Source organism: Nilaparvata lugens, unplaced genomic scaffold (genome assembly GCF_014356525.2).
Source record: "Nilaparvata lugens isolate BPH unplaced genomic scaffold, ASM1435652v1 scaffold5391, whole genome shotgun sequence".
Taxonomy (NCBI): Eukaryota; Metazoa; Arthropoda; class Insecta; order Hemiptera; family Delphacidae; genus Nilaparvata; species Nilaparvata lugens.
The window spans coordinates 1-21,614 of NW_024091240.1; the positions used below are offsets into that span (position 1 = coordinate 1).

The 21,614-nt window shown below is 35.1% G+C and overlaps 1 protein-coding gene across 1 annotated transcript; it reads right to left on the bottom strand.

Annotated features, from left to right (window-relative positions):
* Nucleotides 1-677: 677 nt before the first annotated feature.
* Nucleotides 678-21,230, bottom strand: LOC120348787 (valine--tRNA ligase-like; the record flags this gene model as incomplete). The annotated part of the gene is given in 13 exon segments (XM_039444738.1): nucleotides 678-730; nucleotides 733-850; nucleotides 2,152-2,242; nucleotides 7,968-8,084; nucleotides 8,948-9,004; nucleotides 9,006-9,091; nucleotides 10,979-11,103; nucleotides 12,544-12,736; nucleotides 14,305-14,400; nucleotides 17,108-17,309; nucleotides 20,058-20,222; nucleotides 20,721-20,848; nucleotides 21,033-21,230. Coding segments are annotated over 13 exon segments (1,629 nt in total), but the record flags the coding sequence as incomplete, so codon positions are not given.
* Between the last annotated feature and the right edge of the window lie 384 nt (nucleotides 21,231-21,614).

A 21,614-nucleotide genomic window follows, 5' to 3' on the forward strand; every position in this document is an offset into this window, starting at 1 on the left:
ATTTTCTCCCTAGGTGCGATAAATACTGTTTGGAATGAGTAATGGAATTGAAATCAGTAATGCGAACTTGAATTTACAAAGAGCTGTACCCCGGTCTTCATTGATCCGTAATCACTTATGACACATTATCGAAGCACTACAACAATCTACTCACTTGAAGGAAGTTTGTGAGTAATCGTTGGCCGAAAAACCCCATTCTTGCACCCAGAAGATATGATGTCATGTCCGTTTCCAGAAGTGTTCCCGGGTAGAATGCCTCAGCTCCTCGGTCTGAAAAATTTGCAAAAAATCAATCAAAACATGAAAGTTGTAACAAGTAATACGTTATTTGATATTTGGTGAATGAGATTAGTCTAAACAACAGTTTCATACAGCCGTTATTGAATAATTGGCGAAATGATTCATGGAAAACAATATTCATAAGCTACAGTAATTCTTTGAAGTCAAGTAATAGAATTTTCAAAGACTAAGGCCCGGTTGCACAAAAGCTGGTTAAATTTTAACCGTGATTAACTTTACGAGAACCAATCAAAGAAGGCGTTTTTGAAAATACCACTTCTCTGATTGGTTCTCGTTTCGTGGAATTAATCGCGGTTAAAATTAACCGGCTTTTGTGCAACCAGCACTAAGTCTTTAAAAATAGTTTTATTTAAAAATCTATGGATTTCGCCACTCACCTCTTCCGGCCATCCAAATATGGAGAACGGAAACAGTCCCGAGCTGAACCAGTATCAAGCACATCGGGTCCTTGCTTCAATTTGATTTTTGAAACTGGAACTCCAAACTTCTTAGCTGCCTTTTCAGCAGTCCTGCTCCGAACGCCCGCTTACCAATATTCGTTATCGATTTCCTTTAAATCAGACAAAACTTGTTAGGTATTATTTTCTAAAAAAAATTAATTCACTCATCATTCAAATAAACAAAATATCTCAACAACCGAATCAATAGTGTATCACTCGATTCAATACAAAAATAGTTGGATATTAAAATAAATATATAAAATTAAAATATACCAAAAACATCCATTTATGTTTAGAGACGTATCAGTTACATGATCAGCTGCTTAGAATGAAAGTGGTCTAAGTCACTTAACAGCTTTCGAGTAGTTGCTTTTTATCAAACAGTTGGTAGAAATCCATATAACAATCTTGAAACAGTTTCATTGTATTGACTATTAATTTGACCACTATCATACTGAATAGAGAAGCTAAAAATGAACCCATTTCAGTAAAGAACCTAGTATCGTACATTTTTGACTTAGACTACTTTCATTCTAAGCAGCTTTAAATCAATCAATCATATGAATATCTCAACAACTGAATCTATATTACAGTATATCACTCGATTCAATATAAAAGATGTTGGATAGTAAAATAATTCAAAATATTATACGAATAACGTGAAATTTTTTCAATTATTAGTGATTTGAGTGCAATATTTTTGTTTCCTATCCCGTTTCTCAACCTTCAAAATTCATAGTTTTTGTTGTTTTTAAGTGAAAAAGAACTAAATTTCAGAAAAGTGGAATCATAACCTCAGTTCGGACTTTTAAACTAATAGTAGTTTTGTGAACAGTAGACCTCACGAAGTATTCTCATCCAAGTACCTGATTGAAACTATAGACCTTATGAAAATACAGCAATAGAATGGCTTCTCCACACATCTGTGTAATCACTTGTCAGCTGATTTATGATGAATAGTTCTGATTTTCACTCTAATATTGGCGTATGAGGGAGGCTCGTTTTTCCTTTAATATTATCCTGAAATGCAAAATTTTCAAAAACCTTGTGTATACGTCGACGGGCAATTAAAAAAGGAACATACCTGTCAAATTTCATGAAAATCTATTACCGTACCGCGTTTCGCCGTAAATGCGCAACATATAAACATTTAACATTAAGAGAAATGCCAACCGTCGACTGACGCTTAGACTCACTTCTCGCTCGGTCAATTATCTAAATTGGGAAATAAATAGTACAAGGAGTTCCTTAGTTTTTCTCTCCCATTCAGTGCTTTCTTGTAAAAATTAGAATAAATAAAATTAAATAGTAAATATTATCATGAATGAAATATCCAATCATGGTAAGAGACGTATTATCGGTTACATGACCAAAGACTGTTGGAAAAATTACAGATGAGAGAAATACCTACCGTTCCTGCTTTCACAGAGGGATCATCGATAGTCACATAGTAGGCCGGAATCCTATGTCCCCACCACAATTGTCTGGATACACACCAATCCCTAAGAAAAAAACAAATTTCAAATATTATGATAGGATAGGTATAATTTTATTGTTTGCTAATAATTCAAATCTAAAAGCCATGTTAAGTTCTTCATAGCATCACGGAATGCGATCATTAAAGCTGAATTTTAAAAAAGAAAGACAGTTTTGGGCTATGCCTGTTGTCTTCTCTCAATCATATTAAAATATAATGATTAGTGATTGTCGATGAATGAAATGAATGTATCAGTGAGAATATAATTTCCATGAGTTTCAATGGGACTATTTACACCCAGCACGGCTGAGCTAGTATGAATAGTCCCATTGGAACCTAAGAGAATAATATTCTCCCTGTTGTACCGGTCACTTTCACAGACACTGATATGTGGGAATCCACCTATAAAAGCATTTCAATTATCATGGGTCCACTACAATAGATTTGGTAGTTCATTTGAATTTCATCAAGAATGAATCATTATAATTTACTTGGAAAAAAAGTAAAAGTAAATTCGTATGGCTTTTGTTGGTGGGGAATCCCTTGCGGGAAGGTCCCACAGCCTGAATATATAATTTGGGCCGTCAATGGGCCTTACGACTGTCATACTTCAGCCGGGACCGACAGTTTAACATGCCCATCCGATAAAACGGGTACTTGAAAAAATAGACGAATTAAAACAAACCACTAAAGTGAGGTCCACGTTATAATGGCAGTGGAGAAAGATAGGAGAATAACGTTGCCAAGTCTCTCCATTTTGCCACTGAGTGTAGAACAGCTGTTACTCAATTTATTCATCCCATTAAATTTGATTTGATAATAATTATCATTTCCTTCATAAAATAATCAAAATGTCAAATTAATCAAGAATATATATTTTTGTTCATAATTTGATTCAAAAATTTGCTTTCATAACTGAGATCAGATTTTTATTTTTATACAAACCTGAAATGGCGGCTGATTTAAAAAGCTGTGATACACCAATCTGAATTTCAAAACAACAGAAATTAAGTTATGTGGTTGGTATTCTATTCCAATGTCTTTTAAAATAATAGAAAAAAGAAATCCTATTTAAAATATGTAATTTCATGGAATAATTCTGAATAACCTTCAATATTATTTTTACCGGTACCGAGAGTAGGTCAACCTATCCGTGTAGGCTAACTGTTAATGTATGTGAAGTCTAGGATGGTTAGTTATCAACTTTAAAAATGTCATTTCAGGTATTTTAATCTGTGTTTCTCATACGGTAATGACTAAAAAATATTTCATTATTTCAAAAATACATTTTAAATCAAATTACTCGACTTGTCAACTAAAGTATTTTGATAAAATAAAGAAAAAAAATGGCGGCTGAGAATTGTTTTTTTTTTTTGTCACTGTCAAAAGTAAAAATAAAATATTCTGGAAAACAGACAACATTGCAAAGCTAGAGAGAGATAGCGCTATCTGTTTTGTTGTATGATAGAAAAGGACAGCAACAGTATTGTCAACCTACACTGCCATTATAACGTGGACCTCACTATAGTTGTTATTTTTATCTTATGAGTTGATCACCATAAATAAAATTGCTTCTTTGATATATTCTTCAATATAAAAGTACTGAATATTTTAAATTCAAGTAATTATTTCGCATGCAATACCCATAATATTGCGGAATAATCATCATCCTTGTCTGATTTAAAAGCTAGAGAATAAGCCAGTTACCATTGAAAGTAACTATAGTACGGTCCACGTTATAATGGCAGTGTGTGATTTTCAGTAGTGTTGCTATCCTTGTCTATCACTCAACAAATCAGATGGCGCTATCTCATTCACGCTTTGCGATGTCGCCACAATGGATGTTATCTCACCATGAATTTGATGTTATCTCAATCATGAAAATTTATTATTACATTTTTAAAAAATATATTTTCTTGACAAATAAAATATGATTAACTATTTTCAACAATAATAATGAACAGTACAATTCATCAGATATACCAGTATCAGCTGTTTGGGTGGCAAGGCTAATGCCCGTTGCAGACTCGTTCCATAAAGTCGCCTATAGCTAACAGCGCGGACTTAACTATTTAACAGGCCTATTTCGTTGCAGAGACGTTCTGTTAGGTATTGCTCCGCCGATAAACAGCTAACAGCGCGCCAATAAACACGTTTTTCCGTTGCAGAGACGAAAAACCTACAGGCGGATGACGTCATCTGAGGCTACCAATAACTAAAAGTGCTCTTTATTTAAATGCCCAAAATCGTGCTTATAAATCCACTATACATTCACGCCAAGTGTATATTAGGTTATGTTGACTTATTTGCATGTTCTAAAAGACAGAAGAAAATGGCCATACATTATAATAATAGTTGATTATACGTAATTATAATAACGTTAACTATTTGAAACCGTAGATAGAGTGTAAATAAACAGAATAAAATATCATTGACTATTTGAGTAGCTTGGACGTAGATGTAATACAATTTTTAATAAATTGTATAATTTAATAAATGTATTCATTTTAATAATAAGCACCCTATGCAGAGTCATTAGAAATATATATATTGTAAACTGGCTGTTTTGCTTCCAAGATATATCAAAATGCTAGAAGTCAATAAAATAATTCTAGGTGATGTTTCTTGATCCATCCGAGCTGCTTTGTATAACCAACTTTTTCTATGTATTTTAACACGACATGCAGTCATTATTGAGTAAATATTAAAAACTTTTACTTACTGACTGGAGTACTTTCGATTGCCTGGCAATCATTTTCAACAGTGTAGACCGGAAATGTTTGATGGTTAGGAAGATTTGTGGTGTTTATTATGTGATCAAAAGTTTGTTGGATTTGAAATTCAGCTGTTCATTTAGTATGTTGTTATTGTCTAGATGGTGGCTTTATAAATTTCAACTGTTCTGTTGTATTTATTCATATCCATTTCTTTTTACTTTCAATATTGTGAGGTTGGTATCTATGTTTGTGTAGGTGTGCCCGGTTTCATTTAAATGTGTTGCAAAAGCTGATTCTGTTTTGGTTTTAAGTGCGTTGATATGTTCTTTAAATCTAAGTTTGAATGATCGTCCACTTCTGCCAATATAGAAATTTTCACAATCACTACATTTTATCTTATATACCCCAGGGAGGTTGTGTTTGTCGGTGTTGTCGTGGTTTTGGGGGTGAGGGTGGCCATCAGCTTATTTTTGGTTTTGAAAGCCACCTTGTAGCCTGCTTTTTTAAAAATTCTGGCAATTTTATTAGATTGACTATTGATATATGTTAGTGCTATGAAGTGTTTTCTCTCATTTGTTGGATTGTTTCTTGCTTTTGATTTTGCTTTTGTTTTTTTGTTAGTTTTATCTATTATGTTTGGGTCATATCCATTACTCTGTGCTAGGTATTTTATTGTGTTGAGCTCATTTTTGTAGTTTTCTGGTGATAAGGGTATTTGTTGAGTCTATAGAGCATGGATCTGAATGCTGCATGTTTGTGCTGTGTTGGGTGGTTGGAGGAGTTGTGGATTAGTGTGTCTGTTGTGGTTGGTTTCCTGTAAATGTTAAAGCTGAGTTTTTGGTCTGGATTTTTTTTGTGATTGATAGGTCGAGGAAGTTTATAGAGTTTTTTTTCATATTCAGAAGTGATTGTATTTTGTTGTTGAACTTGTTGATGTGTTTACGGAACTTCACATTGTCTCTGGTTTCCCTTAAAGAGAATTGAGACATCATCTACGTATCTATACCAGAAAACCATCTTCTTTGATATTTCACTATTGAGGATGTGTTTGTTTTCAAAGTTTTGAATGTATATTTCTGCAGTAAGCTACTAATTGGTGACCCCATGGGTAACCTTCATCTTGTAGATAGAACTTATTGTCATAAGTGAAATAGTTTTGTTTGGTTATTGTCTGTAGGATTTCAATAATTTCATCAGTTTTTTCTACTGGTAAGTTACTTTTTGTAAGGAGGTCTCTGATTTGGATATAGTTTCATCGATTGGAATGTTGGTGTACATGTTTGTTATATCAAAGGATGCTAGGGTTGAGTTGAACGGAATGTGAGTGTCTTTCAGTTTTGAGATAAGCTCTTCACTGTTTTTGAGGTGTGTATTGTTGTTTAGATCAATTACTTTTCTAAGTGTATGGTCTATGTTTTTGCAAGTTTGTAGGCTGGTGCTTCGCGGTAGTTTACTAGGGTCGATGGGAATGTTGGGTTTGTGTAATTTTGGAGTGTTTGTAGGGTCGGTGCTGATGGGTGGATTTGTTGAGTGTCCTTCTTTCTGTTGCTGATATTATATGTTTTGCATTGTTGATTGTTTTTTTTATGATTATGTGGTATTCGTTTGTTGGGTCTGATTTGAGTTGTTTTATGTTGTTTTTAGTATGAAATCCATGTTTTTTGGTCAAGGTCTTTTTTGTTTATGATTACGGTGGTGTTCCCTTATCTGCTTTGACAATTTCAAGTTGTTATCATTTGCTTTATTCTGTAAATCTCTTATTATTTGGGCTTCATTGTTGAGGGAGTTTTTGGTTTGTGTTTTGTTGCTTTTGATTACTTTTAATGTTTCATGTCTTAGTTCATCTTGAATATGTGATTCAGTATGATGTATGGATGTCTCTGTTTCAATAACTATCTGTTTCAATGTGCCATTATTGCATTTGTTGGATAGGTTATGTTTGAGGCCTTTGTCAAGAATATCAAGTTCTTTCTTTGTGAATTCTGTATTTGTTAGGTTTACAGTTCTTTTGTAGAATTCATGGTTGGATTCAATGGCTGTGTGTGGAGGGGTTAGGTTAGCAATTTTCTTATTGTGTGTCTCTTCTATTTTCTGGTTTTTTGTTTAATCCAGTGATGGTTGTGATGGCTAATTCTTGAAAGAAGTCATGTCCATAAGTGTAAGAGATTTCTAGTGTAGTTTCAAAAGTTTGGAGTGAGCAGTTCTTTTTGTTTGTATAGGTCTTTGATGTTTTCTTTGATCATTATCTTTTCAGCTTTGGTTTTGGCAATTTTAGCAGGTCTGGAATCATTTTTAATTTTGATTTTGGCATACTTTGGAGTGAGATTTGAGTTGAGACATGTTTTGTTAAATTTAATGTGGAGTTGTTTCTTCCTAATTCTGGTCAAATTTTTTAAAATTAATATTATACAATAATAAATACACCAGTCCACTCATTTTACTTCTATCTCTAATCTTATTTTACTTAATTCGTTCATTTAGCTATCAAAAATTCAAACTACTTTAACTGAAAATAATTACAAATTAGTCTGCAGTTTACGATTTCGATCGTAACCTCCAAACATCAACAAATAATAAGCAGAGCAGACAGCAGTGTTGTGATAAACAAGCGCCATGCTGTGACGTCATCCGACTGGAGGTTTAGAAGAACTGTTCACAGTGATTCTCTCCCCGTTGCCAATACATTAGTTGGATAGAAGCATACCACGCAAAAAGTGGTATGAGCAGCAGTGTGACTTATGTGTGTGCCTTATCAGAGCCATAGTTAAAAGGGGTCTGGCAAACGACTCTGCAACGAACATCTATTTATGGGCGAGTTGTTAACTAATGGCTCTGTTAGCTATTGGTGACTTTATGTAGCGACTCTGCAACCGGGCATGAGAGATCTGGCAACCCTTTTCTCATATCTTACTACACTGCCATTATAACATGGACCTCACTATAGTATGTTCATTACGGTAAATATGTGAATGTCTTCCAATGTTACTTAACTTTCAGAAAACTATGAATAAAATTAAAATAAATAATAATCACCTGATATTCTCCATCCAATGGAACCATGTCTTATTATGAAATTCTGGAATGATCTTCAGTTCTCCTGAGCTTACAGCATCCATTGCTTTCTGAGCCATATCCCCGCATTTGATGTACCTGCGAAAAATAAACAATATGAGATTTAATATTTAATACCGAGTTATTACAGAGTTTAAAACGAATCAAGAAAATTTAAATTTTTGATAATGTCGACTCGATAATAAAAATATATGAAATAAATGATACTGTATGAAAAAATTGGAATATCGTTTATTTATCATCAATTCATTAGGCCTACTTGAAAGATGTTTAGAAATTGAAAATAATTCATATTTACTAATAGTTATCGCAAGTGGAAGTAATTCACTTGCTTTATAACTTTACTCGATAGGTGATCGCGATATTTACGAGATAATTTATTGATTACTACGATACATGTTTTCTACGCAATAAGAAACAGCTCAAAGCTATAAAGAGCCCCATACTAGAGAACTTGGATCGGCCTACTTGGTTCGAGGAACCAAGTTCGTGTAGGTTTTGCCCACATACTGTAGTGGGGAGAGCGAACAACCGTTCGTTACTTGAGTGTCTTTCGGGGTCTAGAGATGAGTGTTTCAAAGTTTGCAGTTACTGTGGGGAAGAAAATATATTGAATATATATAGATAGAATAAATCGCCCTGGCGGACGAACAGAACAAAGTTTTTAATCCAGATTGAAGACCAAGTTCGTCACGAATTTGGTTCGCTGTTCGCCAATTTTCCACATACACTGGGGAACTTGGTTCGCAAGAACCAAGTTCGCCGATCCAAGTTCCCTAGTGTATGGGGCCCTTAATTCGAACCAAAGTTCAAAGTTGAAAGACAATGAAAATTTTAACGTTTCAAAATGGAGAAAAGTCGAATAAAGTCAAACTCCTGAGGGGAATTTTATTAATTGGAATACTATAGAATTATATAGATCATGAAATGGAAATACTTGCCATTGGGGCTTGATGAGAGGCTCAACTACATCTTTCGAGCGACTGCAAATAGGTACACCATGGCGTGTGAAACTGTCCTTTGTAGAGTTTCAACTCTTCCAAAGCTTTGATCACTTCTTTCCTGCATTCGAAACGTTTCATACCCTGTAATTGGGAAACAATAGTTATTTGTGCAACTAGTGCGCAAAGTAACAGTTTGCTGCACCGAAAGAAACGTTTACGCCCGAGCCATAGGCGAGGGCGGAATGGTTTCTTGAGTGCAGCAGAGGAACTTTGAGCACGTATTTCACATTAAGTTTTTCCTACAGTTAACATTGAATATGAAAAGTGGGTAATTATGGGTAAAATTGCCTGAAATCCATCAAATGTAAATCTGTGTAATTTTATTATTAATAAATAAAATAGAATCTAGTATGTGTGTTTGAATGGCTGTGTGCTGTCAACTGCTGTCATCCACCACACTCGACCCCATCAAGATTCTTATAACGTGCACCAGTCACAGTTACCAACTTAATTTTGATTTTGCTGCACTGGTGCTCCATATAACCTACTAACCATATAACCTATTTTGCGTTGCCATGTTGCAAATCTGGAGTGCAGGAAAAATTTTTCCCGCAGTAGAGCGGAAAAGTGATTCTTTGCATTCTGTAATCAATGCAGCAATGGCCACTTTTCAACGTAACTGTAGGAAAAAATATTATCCATCACATGATGCATCATAATACAGCATATTGAATGGAGCATGGAAAATAAAGTTCTTAATAATTAATCAATTTGAAAGTAGAGAATCGTTAGATTTCTGGTTACAATGGAAAAGTAGCGGCTCGTGATCTTTTAGCTTGGGGGTTGAACCTCATGATCTATTGGGGAGAAAGGTCAAGAGGATATAGAGTATTGAGCATAATCAAGTGTAAAGGTAATTATCGAGGAATTATCCCCCAATGATTAAGCATATTTTCTACAAATATAGATTTTTTTTCCTGTTCATATTTTTCTTGTTTGATTTTCATTTCGGGAGTTGGTCTACCATCATGTTTTATTTTACATCTATCCTCAATATTAATAATGTTTGTCTTTAACAAATAATGAGCCTTATTCATATTTCTTCATCAAAATGCTGTTACGGTAACACAATAAATTATATTCACACTCTCATTAAAAGAAAATAGACATACTAAAAATACATGAAACACACTAGAAATTATTATTTTCTTCAACACGGAAATAAATTTACATAACGAAAAATGCAGTGAAATCGATCACAACTCACAACTGTATACAGTGTATACTCGAAACCGTACCATATAACCTCAAAACTGTCACGCTTACTTCTTGTTTACCGCTTTTTTACTGTTTACTGTCACCAGATTTAAATTTATTGGTTATGAGCAAGTTCAAGATGACACTGATACTGAATCCGTATCACGAATACTCACGATTCATTCCGAGGTTTAGCGAATGCTTCACTTTCCTCGGCTAGGTTCGGCTACTCTCGGATGAACTCGTGCCAGCTTGGTTCAGGCAGGTTTGTGAACCAGATTCGTGCTAGCAAAACGATTCCCCTCCTCCGTTCTTTTACCTCACCCAGCCATGTTTTTGGGTTAGATTGGGGAATGAACACTGCTTTCCACCACCACACGTCCCGTCATGCCATTGGTGCTGTTTCAAGCCACTCCGGCAGCAAACGTTAATCGACGTTAAGTTTATGTAGATAAAAATGTTGTGATGTAATTTCATAAGTATAAAATATAAATATAATTATTTGAGTTGCAAATTCATCATTGTATAGGAAGTTGATTCATTCTGGGGTTCAATGAACCATTCAACACATAGGACGAGCCGCCGCTGCATTGGAAGTATTTTGATGGACTTACAGAATGTAACATTTAGAAAGGATGTTTATTACTTGGTCAGTCTGAATTATTACAGTATTGTATTGGCAGGCTTTCATGACAGATTCAATACAGAACCTTAAAATTGGGAATATATTGATTTTCAAATAATTTATTGAAAGGAACAAATTCTACTCACAGTGAACTTGCCACAATCCCCGGTCATAATTCCATTCTCATCAATCACTGTCAAGAACGGCAGATTGTGTCGTTTCCCAACCTCGTAATCGTTGTGATCGTGCGCTGGAGTTATTTTCACAGCACCTATTATACAATCAAAATAATAAAAAAATATAATTCAAAACGAAATAAATAATAACACAATAAATTGAAAACAAACAAAATATGAGAAATATATAAAATCGTGGTTCATCAATTTAATAAACAGGTTCCTCTAAAAAGTTTAAAAAACGGCCCTTCAAAACAATTAATTACGTTTGAAATACTAAAAAGTATACTTTACTCCATTTATGAGGGCAAACGATGATGGCTTGAGTTCTATGACTATTACAGATTGTCAGCATTGGCTGAATGGGAATCATAGATGTTTTTAAAAGGAATCTGCTGACAGGTTCAATTGAATCTCACTATGGTCTATGTGATATTTCTGACAACATAACTAATTATTCTAGAATATTCTACAGAGCAGAAAGTGAAGAGTTGGGAGAATTCACAAAGTAAATTCTGTCAAGATATTATTATACTGAGTTTTAAAAATTCGTTCACTTTAAGTAAAGAAAACTTCTTTACAATGTATTAATAATGTAATATAGCATTATATGAGTGATACTTTGACGAAAAGAATTACATATTCAATTACAATATATTATATAACCAATTGTTTGAAGGTGAATACCCAACCTTATTACGGACTAAGTTATTCCATCCAATTCGGGAGAGATAACCTATAGCTCAAGATTCGCCTTTTTCTTCTGAAAACCTGTTTATGATAAATACTGTTTATGATGTATTCGATAGAATTAAGACCTCGCCATTCAATGAGACCACTAAAATGATCTTATTGACCTATCATTGAAGAACTACCCATCAATTCAATGTTAACCTTCCAGCAGTCACGCTGTTGTAAAAAGTACAACAGTGTCAGTTTTTTTGCTGCACAAAACTATTGGATGGGGTGGTGTCAGTGAATGAGTCACCTATGCATTCCACAACTTTCCCCCCATCACTCCACTGAGTTTCAGTATCAACTGAGCAATGGTTCAGTCTTTAGGTGCCATTTAGTCACGACAGTGCATAAGTCGCACTGTGCATAAGATAGGGAAAGACTGTATACGGGGACTGTAAACGAACCAATAACACAGAATTGATGGCTTTGCTTGTTGTACCTTATTGGGCTAATCATCCAAATGTTCATAGGCGTAAAATAATCCAAGAAGATGGAAAAAGTAATTATACAATCAATATGTTTTGACAGTAAACAGAGTACATAACACTTGGAAAATTGGATGTTGTAAAAAGTACAACATGCGACTGCTCGTGTGATTGAGTAGGGCGCGACTACCGGAAGGTAAAGTATTTCTACAAATGAATCTTGAAGAAGAAAGAATATAAACTGAAGACTAAATGATAGACATTAGAAAATAAAGATTGAAGATTAGAGAATAAATTATAAATAATAGTAGAGAGCAGTGAATATAGGTTAAAAGAGATTAAGAATAGAGAATTGAAGAATATTCATCTCACCAGTTCCGAATTCCTTGTCCACAAAGTCATCGGTGACAATGGGCAAAGTGCGGTCGCAGAAGGGATGTACCACCCGCTTGCCATGCAGATGCTTGTATCTGGGATCCTCGGGGTGTACAGCCACCGCCGTGTCTCCGAACAGAGTCTCGATACGAGTCGTCGACACAATCAGCTCGTCGCTCCCGCCTTCAACCTGCAACATTTTGGGGTAAGAATAGGATGAGAAATATTTGTTTATTAACATGTTTAAAAGCTTGATACGAGCTATACTCTTATACAGAGTGTTTCAGAAGAAGTCTCGAACATTTTAGGGTATTGTTCCTGGATGATAGGAGACTACAAATGTCGTATTTGAAGTGTCCAAAACTCAGCAAAAAAAGGTTACCCTTATAGCTGCCATGGACATGGACGAAATGTTGCATGAATCTGAAATTTGGCATGAATATTTATGCTATGAAGACTCAACTTTAAAAAATAAAATAAAAAATGTTCGATGTAAATTTCAAAAATGGCGGCCATTTTAAATTTTTGATGGCAAATTTCACGAAAATCGTTCACTTTACAGAAAATCTACAAGAGACAAAAAAGTTAGCAAATTTTATCAAGATTCCAAAGATACCTCATTTATAAAGATGGTTGACGAATGACAGAGAAATTAATTCTTTTCGTACATTCATACTTTTACAAGACAAACAAGATTATCTGAAAACATTGTAGAATCAGACCATGTATGGCCATATGGAGCCATACCGAGTTTCAAAGCTACATCTTAAAAATACAATTGGAATTAAAAATTTAATATTGACTTCTCTTTAATTTCTCTGTTATTCTTTGACCAATCTTAATAAATAAGATATCCGTGGAATCTTGAACAATTTGATAACTTTTTGTCTGTTTTAAATTTTCTGTCAAGTGAACGGCTTTCGTGAAATTTGCCATCAAAAATTTAAAATGGCCGTCATTTTTGAAATTTAAATCGAAATTTTTTCATTTTATTTTTTAAATTTGAGTCTTTATAGCATAAATATTCATGCCAAATTTCAGATCCATACAAATTTCGTCCATGAGATAAAAATTACTAAGTTGAAAAAACAAAATTGCAGCTATAAGGGTAACCGCTGAGTTTTAGATACTTCAAATACGACATTTGAAATTTGAAATTGAAATTTATTCACAACACTGACATGTTTTACAAATATTTTTACAATGCAATTATTATAAAGAAACAGTATCATGATGGAAAAAAAGAAAAGAACTTCAGTAGCTTTTAACAGCTGTGGTTGAAGTTCCACACTATTTTTATTGTACATAATAATATGAACGAGACAATCACTTGATTTTGGTAACTTAAATAAAAAAAAGTCTTTTTGCAATTTCACACAAACAGAATTAGAGCAATCGTAAAAAACAAAAAATAAATAATAATAAAACCTGAAAAAAACAAACAAAATATAATTTCCTGAAGTACCTAAACATCAATACAATAAATATATAACTTAAAAAGAATAAACAAATAAACCTCTGTCACCAGTCAAATTTTTAACAATTGAGTCTAAAATCAGTCAAATTGAGCATCAGTAATGTAGGCCTAACAAATAAAGGCAAAAGTTAGATTTAGTACAAAATTGTTTAAAATACTACAAGTAAATTAATAATAGTAGTTCGTAAAGGAATTAAATAAAAATTGATGAGAGAATCTTGTTTTGTACGAAAAAAAGAATATTGGAGAATATTGTAATAACGAAAATACTAGGATGTTACCTTGTACGCGAATGAGACCAGCACTCCAAACTCAACCTTATCCTTGTAACCAGGGATTGAAAGGAACGTTTTTCCCGGCAATTCCATTTTATCCACCTAAACAAAAAAGACAACAATTCACAATAAATTAAAAAAAGCATAATAATTCAAATTTATAAATTTTATTTCACAACAAATGAATATCTTCAATTCACAATACTGTATCAATTTTCATTTCCATTTGGTTTCAACCAACAGAATCTAGCCGTTCGTGGAAAATCGTTTTGTCGTTCATTAAGGTTGTGCATTCAATAACTTTTTTCATTTTTTTTTCTAATCTGTTGGACAGGTTCTTAGGACATAATCTATGCAATTGAAATATTTTTATCAGCTTATGTTAGCTAACAATAGGGCTTCAAAAGTCACTTTTTTGAGGCAGATGGTACACAAAAACTACTGGTCAGAAAAATTTGAGAAAAATATGCAAGTCTCCTCTTCAATATAGCAAAAATTACGTCATCTTTGTTTTTGAAAATCTGAAAAAATTAAATTTTTATGCATTTTAAACTCCTTTTCCACATTCAATGTTTGTTCTATAGACTTCAAATTCATAGCAACTTGTAGCGCTGTTCTTGATGAATAAAGTTGATGCTTAAACTTCTTTTATAGACACAATAATAGCCGCTGGTATCTGTACCTTTAAAGCACGGTTTTACGCCTGCTATGCTCGACCAGCAAGTGAATAGTACAGCTGGAGCGATCTAGCGGAATTAGTTTGTCCCTAGAGCTAAGCGTTCGACGTTAATAGAGTTTGATAAACATGAACCCGGTTGCACAAAATCATGTTAAATTTTAATCATGATTAGATGCCACGAGAGCCAATCAGAGAAGGCTTTTTTGAAGAGGAAGCTTCTCTGATTGGTTCTTATGGCATTTAATCCCGGTTGAAATGTAACACGCTTCTGTGCAACCGGGCCATAGAGTTAACGTAGATGTACATGGAGTTTTATAGAGTTACCATGAACCTTGATCAAATTACCATAGAGTTTCGTTTAATCACAATTGAAATTTAACAGGGTTTTGTGCAACCGGGTCAGAGTTAAGATAGATTTACAAGTTTGATAGTTACCATGTAGCTTGAAATCGAATTACCATAAAGTTACATGGAGTTGAACCTCGATATCAGATATAGGTTTTTGTGCAACCGGGCCATAACCTAGCGCCGCAGTGCAGGATGGTTTCTCACAGCTTGGCGTTGTTGTCATTTGAGATGGGTGTCTGGCTTGGAAGTATTTCGGCCGCATTGCAGGATGACTGTTAACGGTTGCCGGAAGATCAACAGCTGGGTTTTTTTGTTATTTTTCGTGATAGAGAAATTCTGATTGCAGATTCGTTCTCAGCGACCCCAAGTTTAGCCTGAAGGCTCAGAATGTCAACAATGTTTTTAAATAATTAAAAATCATCATGAAAAGTCATTAATATGGTAGTATACCACGTTTTGGAAACTTTTTACTGGTGACTGGAGTTAATAGGCAACACAAAAATCAAAATAATTGTGAGAAAGAGAACTGCTGATGAACGCGAATAAGACCGCCACTCCATTGTTCTATTATCTCGGCTGCTTGGCTGAGCCTGGCTGGAGAGATCACATAACCGACTGGATTGATCCGCTAGGCGGAACTACGCCGACCATTGCTGGGTGGAAGATGTTACTGCGGCCGCTCGCATTCCCACCAACGCTGCTATTATTTGCTGTCTCAGCGCCTAGTCCGAGTCAGACAAGCATCCAGCCTGCACTGCGGAGCTAGGTATAGAGTCAACATAGATGTACATGGAGTTTGATAGGGTTTCCATAGATCTTAATCGAATTACCATAGAGTTACATGGAATTGAATAGAGTTACCTCGATATCAGATATAGGTTTTTGTGCAACTGGCCATAGAGTTAACATAGATATAAAGTTTGATAGACCATAGAATTCCAATGGACCTCAATCGAATAACCATAGAGTTGAATGGAGTTTAATAGAGTTACCTCGATATCAGATATAGGTTTTTGTGCAACCGGGCCTTAGAGTTAATATAGATGTGTACATGGAGTTTGATGGACCATAGAGTTACCATGGACATCAATTGAATAACCATAGAGTTGAATGGAGTTGAATAGAGTTACCTCGATATCAGATATAGGTTTTTGTGCAACTGGCCATAGAGTCAACATAGATGTGTCATGGAGTTTGATGGACCATAGAGTTACGATGGACCTCAATTAACCATAGAGTTGAATGGAGTTTAATAGGGTTACCTCGATATCAGATATAGGTTTTTGTGCAACTGGCCATAGAGTCAACATAGATGTGTCATGGAGTTTGATGGACCATAGAGTTACCATGGACATCAATTGAATAACCATAGAGTTGAATGGAGTTTAATAGAGTTACCTCGATATCAGATATAGGTTTTTGTGCAACGGGCCATAGAGTCAACATAGATGTGTACATGGAGTTTGATGGACCATAGAGTTACCATGGACATCAATTGAATAACCATAGAGTTGAATGGAGTTTAATAGGGTTACCTCGATATCAGATATGGATTTTTGTGCAACCGGGCCATAGAGTTAACATAGATATACATAAAGTTTGATGGACCATAGAGTTACGATGGACCTCAATTAACCTTAGAGTTGAACAGAGTTTAATAGGGTTACCTCGATATCAGATATAGGTTTTTGTGCAACCGGGCCATAGAGTCAACATAGATGTACGTGGAGTTTGATAGTTACCATAGAGCTTAATCGGATTACCATAAAGTTGAATAGTTACCTCGATATCGGATATAGCCGACTTAAGCGAACAGGACCAGTTGACGAGTCTGTTGCTCCTGTAGATGTCTCCGTCATCATGCAGGCGCACAAAGGCCTCGACCACAGCACGACACAGTTTCGGGTCCATCGTGAAGGCGGCGCGGTCCCAATCGAACGACGAGCCCAGTTTTCGCAGCTGTAGATAGATGCGGTCACCTTTCCTAGAAACAAACCGTGATTAATCAATTCTTATTTTACTTCTAATAGCTGAATCAATTCGAATCCGGCATTATTCAACTGTGTTGTTGTGATGATGATGTAATAGAGGTGTGACATGAGTAGGATTTAAGTACTTATTTTATTGATTGATTTTTTGTGTGTTTTAGATTTAAGATTTTCAGGAGAAAAGACTCTGATATTGAAATAAAAATTTCCGTAGTTGGACTATAGTGAGAAAATATAATTTAGTGAGTAAGTAGTATCATAGAGAAACAATAGCATAAGTAGATATCCCATGGTATGAGGCGTTTATGTCGCAACTTTTACTGTTATCCCAAGCCGATAGTCCACGTAGTTCTTTCCTGTGAAGCTTTATGACGCTTGTAGTCTCTCATATTGTGCCGTTCATACACTCTTACCCGGTCAAAACAGTAAAAATCGACAATAATCGACAGTAATCGGCTTGAGATAACAGTGAAAGTTGCGACATAAACGCCCTATACCATGGGATATCTACTTACGCTATTGTTTCTCTATGGTAGTATTATTGCAGCGACAATAAGATTCTGCTAACTTATGTCCAAACGACTCTGAGAACCAGCAAATTCAGGGAAATTTGCTAGTTCTCACGGATGAGGCGGCTCCACGAGGCAAGGACACGGCGGGTGTTTGGTAGCCTGTAGATATTCCCACAGAGGAATACTGCAGACCTGGCAAGTACCCGCTTGCCGAATCTCGTGAGAAACGACTCTTCCACAAGCAGTAGTTAGGCCTTCTGGCACACTGACGTGGAGAGATGGAAGGTTTCCGGACGGAAAACTTCCAGTCGTTTAACAACCGAGATAGATCAAAAACCATATTGCAAAAAGTTAAGTTAGTTTTCCGGCATCATGAGATACGTGAGTGTCCTGTGTTTTGGGATTACCAGTGGGAGTGATAGCTGTGGGTGAGTGCCAAAATTTCTAGCTCATTATAAAACATTTTCACCCGACCGAGACCCTAATTAGAGATGATCTTCTTGTAGTAAAATTTATAGTTAGCAGAATCTTATTGGCAGGTAGGAGTAATATTTTGATAAAATGTACTACATATTTCGTTCTTTAAATTTCAAGTAATTGACATAATAAATAAGAAATTCTTTGTGTAATACAATGTTGTTGTCTATCCAGTTCCCATGACTCCCTTGAAGTAATAATAATATATCTTCAACCCCCATCAAGGGCGGTTACAGAGGAGTGCTTCAATTCTACGACATTTAAAATTGTCTAGTGTATGAACAGAACCTGTCTAGTGTGAATTGTCTAGTGTACAGAACCTGAAAGGTTCTGTTCATTTTTGGGGTCTAAAGGTGAAATTAAGGGTTAGGTTTTGGCTTTAAAATGGCAATATGTTGATATTATTTGATTTTGAAGTGGAAACGGATTTAATTATCGTAAGTGTGATTGGATGCACAAGAGTGTGGATGGCTATTAAGCCACCGTTCGCCTTTACTCCACCCGTAATGGTAGATGTATACAGCGAGCCGCTTGGTAAGCGACTTGACAAGAGTGTGGCGCTGGCATTAAATAGATTCCTTAGAGGGCTTCAGAGATTGGAATTTGTGCAAGACGATGTCATACTTTTGCTGAAAAATCTTGAATGTAACTTCTTATGTATAAAATTGATATTTTTTTACCGGCTTAACGTACGCATGATAATTCTATTATCTCAAGTAAATTTATACTTGTATAAATTTTTTAATTCGGTAGTTGAATAGTAAATATCGGGGACCGAGCTTCGCTGTGGAGTACAAAAGCATAAACAATTTATTACGAAAGAAGAAATTATAATAACTTTCATACAGGAATGTTCTATCTAATCACAGTAAATTGAGATTAATTGCCAGAGGAATGCAAAAATTTCATTCACAAAGGCCCAGTTGCACAAAAGCCGGTTAAATTTTAATCCTGATTAACTTCACGTGAAGCAAATCAGAGAAGACCATTTCAAAAAGATGGATCTACTGGAATTAATCAGGATTAAAAATAACCCGGCTTTTTTGCAACCGGCACTAAGTACTTGATTGAATGATTACAAAGGTTCAATAGCTGAGTCATAATTTTGACACAGTCCCACACACATGAACTTGCTCACTCACTTCAATCACCAACAGATGACGAAATAATTATTATCAGCTGTTTCTCCAAGGATGAATAATAATTATCCATTGTCCTTCAGCGAGTTTTCCCGGGGATGAGACCTATAGTGAGGTCCACGTTATAATGACAGTATTTGATCAACTTTGGTTTTGCTATCCTTGTCTATCATTCGACAAAGCCGGTGGTACCATCCTTTTCTAGGTCCACAACGATGACAATTATGTTTTTGACAGTGTAGATATATAATTAATTAATGTAGAGAATCGGCATCGCTATTCTTCTATCTTTATCCACTGCCATTAAAAGGTAGACCACACTATAGTGCAATCGAATCTTTATATTATAAACCTACTATGTTCTGAATTTCATGACAATCGTTGGAGCCGTTTTCGAGATCCGGTGAAATACAAACATCTAAACATATAAACAGAAGTTGCTCGTTTAATAGTAAAGGATGATGCCTCAAACTAACCAACAAAATTATATTTATTCATACAGGAAATAGTAGAGAAGAGAAGTAAAATGATGAGAAGAGGAGAGAAGAGACGATAGGAAAAGAAGAGAAGTGACAGAGATAGAGTCGAGATGATAAATATTAATTTGTAGACTCACTCATGCTTCCACTGCCACACTTTGTCGATGAACTTGTCTCGTCCGACATCATGCCTGGTCTTGCCCTCCTCCCGCCACAGCTTCTTCTCCACGACCACCTGGGTGGCAATACCGGCATGATCACAGCCCGGGTTCCACAGAGTTGTGCGTCCTTTCATGCGATGCCTGTAAACATTACCACTCGATCAATTATCATCTTTGTGACACACGTATAGTAAGGTCTACGTTATAATGATAGTATTGATTATGACTCTTGAAAAAGTCATCAAGTTAGGGCTTGATAGATGATGCTTCGACCATCTTAACAAAGATTGGTGCTTTTTATAAAAGCCTGAAGCTGTTTTTTTCTTTACTTTTACTTCTGTTGTCTTTGCTGCAGTCTGCTGACCGGGGAATTGTCATTTTGCTGTCAGAAGCTGTTGAGCACCCTTCTTGAATACCGGAACAGTTCAAGTTTATCAATTTGTTCGAAATTTGAACTTTATAGATCAAAGCGTTCGGTAGTTATCGTTGAACATACTAACAACAAACTCCTTGAGTCTAAACTAAGAGCTCGCTACGCTTGTTTGAAAAATATTGAGTAGGTAGACCTGAAAAATACATAATAAATAAAGAATTTACATAAAATAATATTAATATGAATGAATAGCATATAATACAAACCATCTAGTAATTGAGTCTTCCACAGCATTAGTCAATGCATGACCAAGATGAAGGGAGCCAGTTACATTAGGAGGTGGGATGACCATTACAAATTTTCCATTCGGATTAGGTTCCGAAATACTTTTACGCTGAAAAAGGAAAAATTGGATAATTATCAAGCTACTCAACTTGAACAATACTTGAATTCATTCAATCATTTTTCATATAAATTTATATTTTATATTTTGATTTAAATATATTATATTGAACATTCAAATATATAAGTGAATTTGTAGGTAGGCTATTAAATATTGCCGGTACTATAGTACTTACGCCATACTCGGGCTTGAAAAAACCCTGTTTCTCCCACCAGCTATACCAGGCCGCTTCCACATACTGAGGACTATAGGAATCAGGCATAGGGCCATCAATGTCCTTCTTAGCTCCATCAGGAGTATTGCTTGTATACGTTATCACATCCTTTTTAAAGTCTTTGACAGCTTTCTCTTTTTTCTGAAAAGATACAACAAAATTAGAGTTATAATATGAAAATTACATCTAGATTCAGATAATTTTCATCCTAAGTTTGGACCCAGATTTCTCAGGACGCAACTCAAAGTCACACATCTTCTGATTTCCTATAAATAGTTCAGTTAAGAGTAAAAGATTGAAATTGCCGTGGTTTTATAAAGACCAAGCTTTTTCTCGTGATTGAACCATCTAAAGTTTCTAGAACAATAAATTATTGTTTACGTTACTAAATAACCTCAGGACGCAACTAAAAGTTCTGATTTACACACATCTTCTGATTTACTATAAACAGTTCAGTTTCAAAAGATTAAAATTGCCGTGGTTTTATAAAACCAAGCTTTTCCTTGTTCAACTAGATCAAACAATCTAGAATTTCTAAAACAA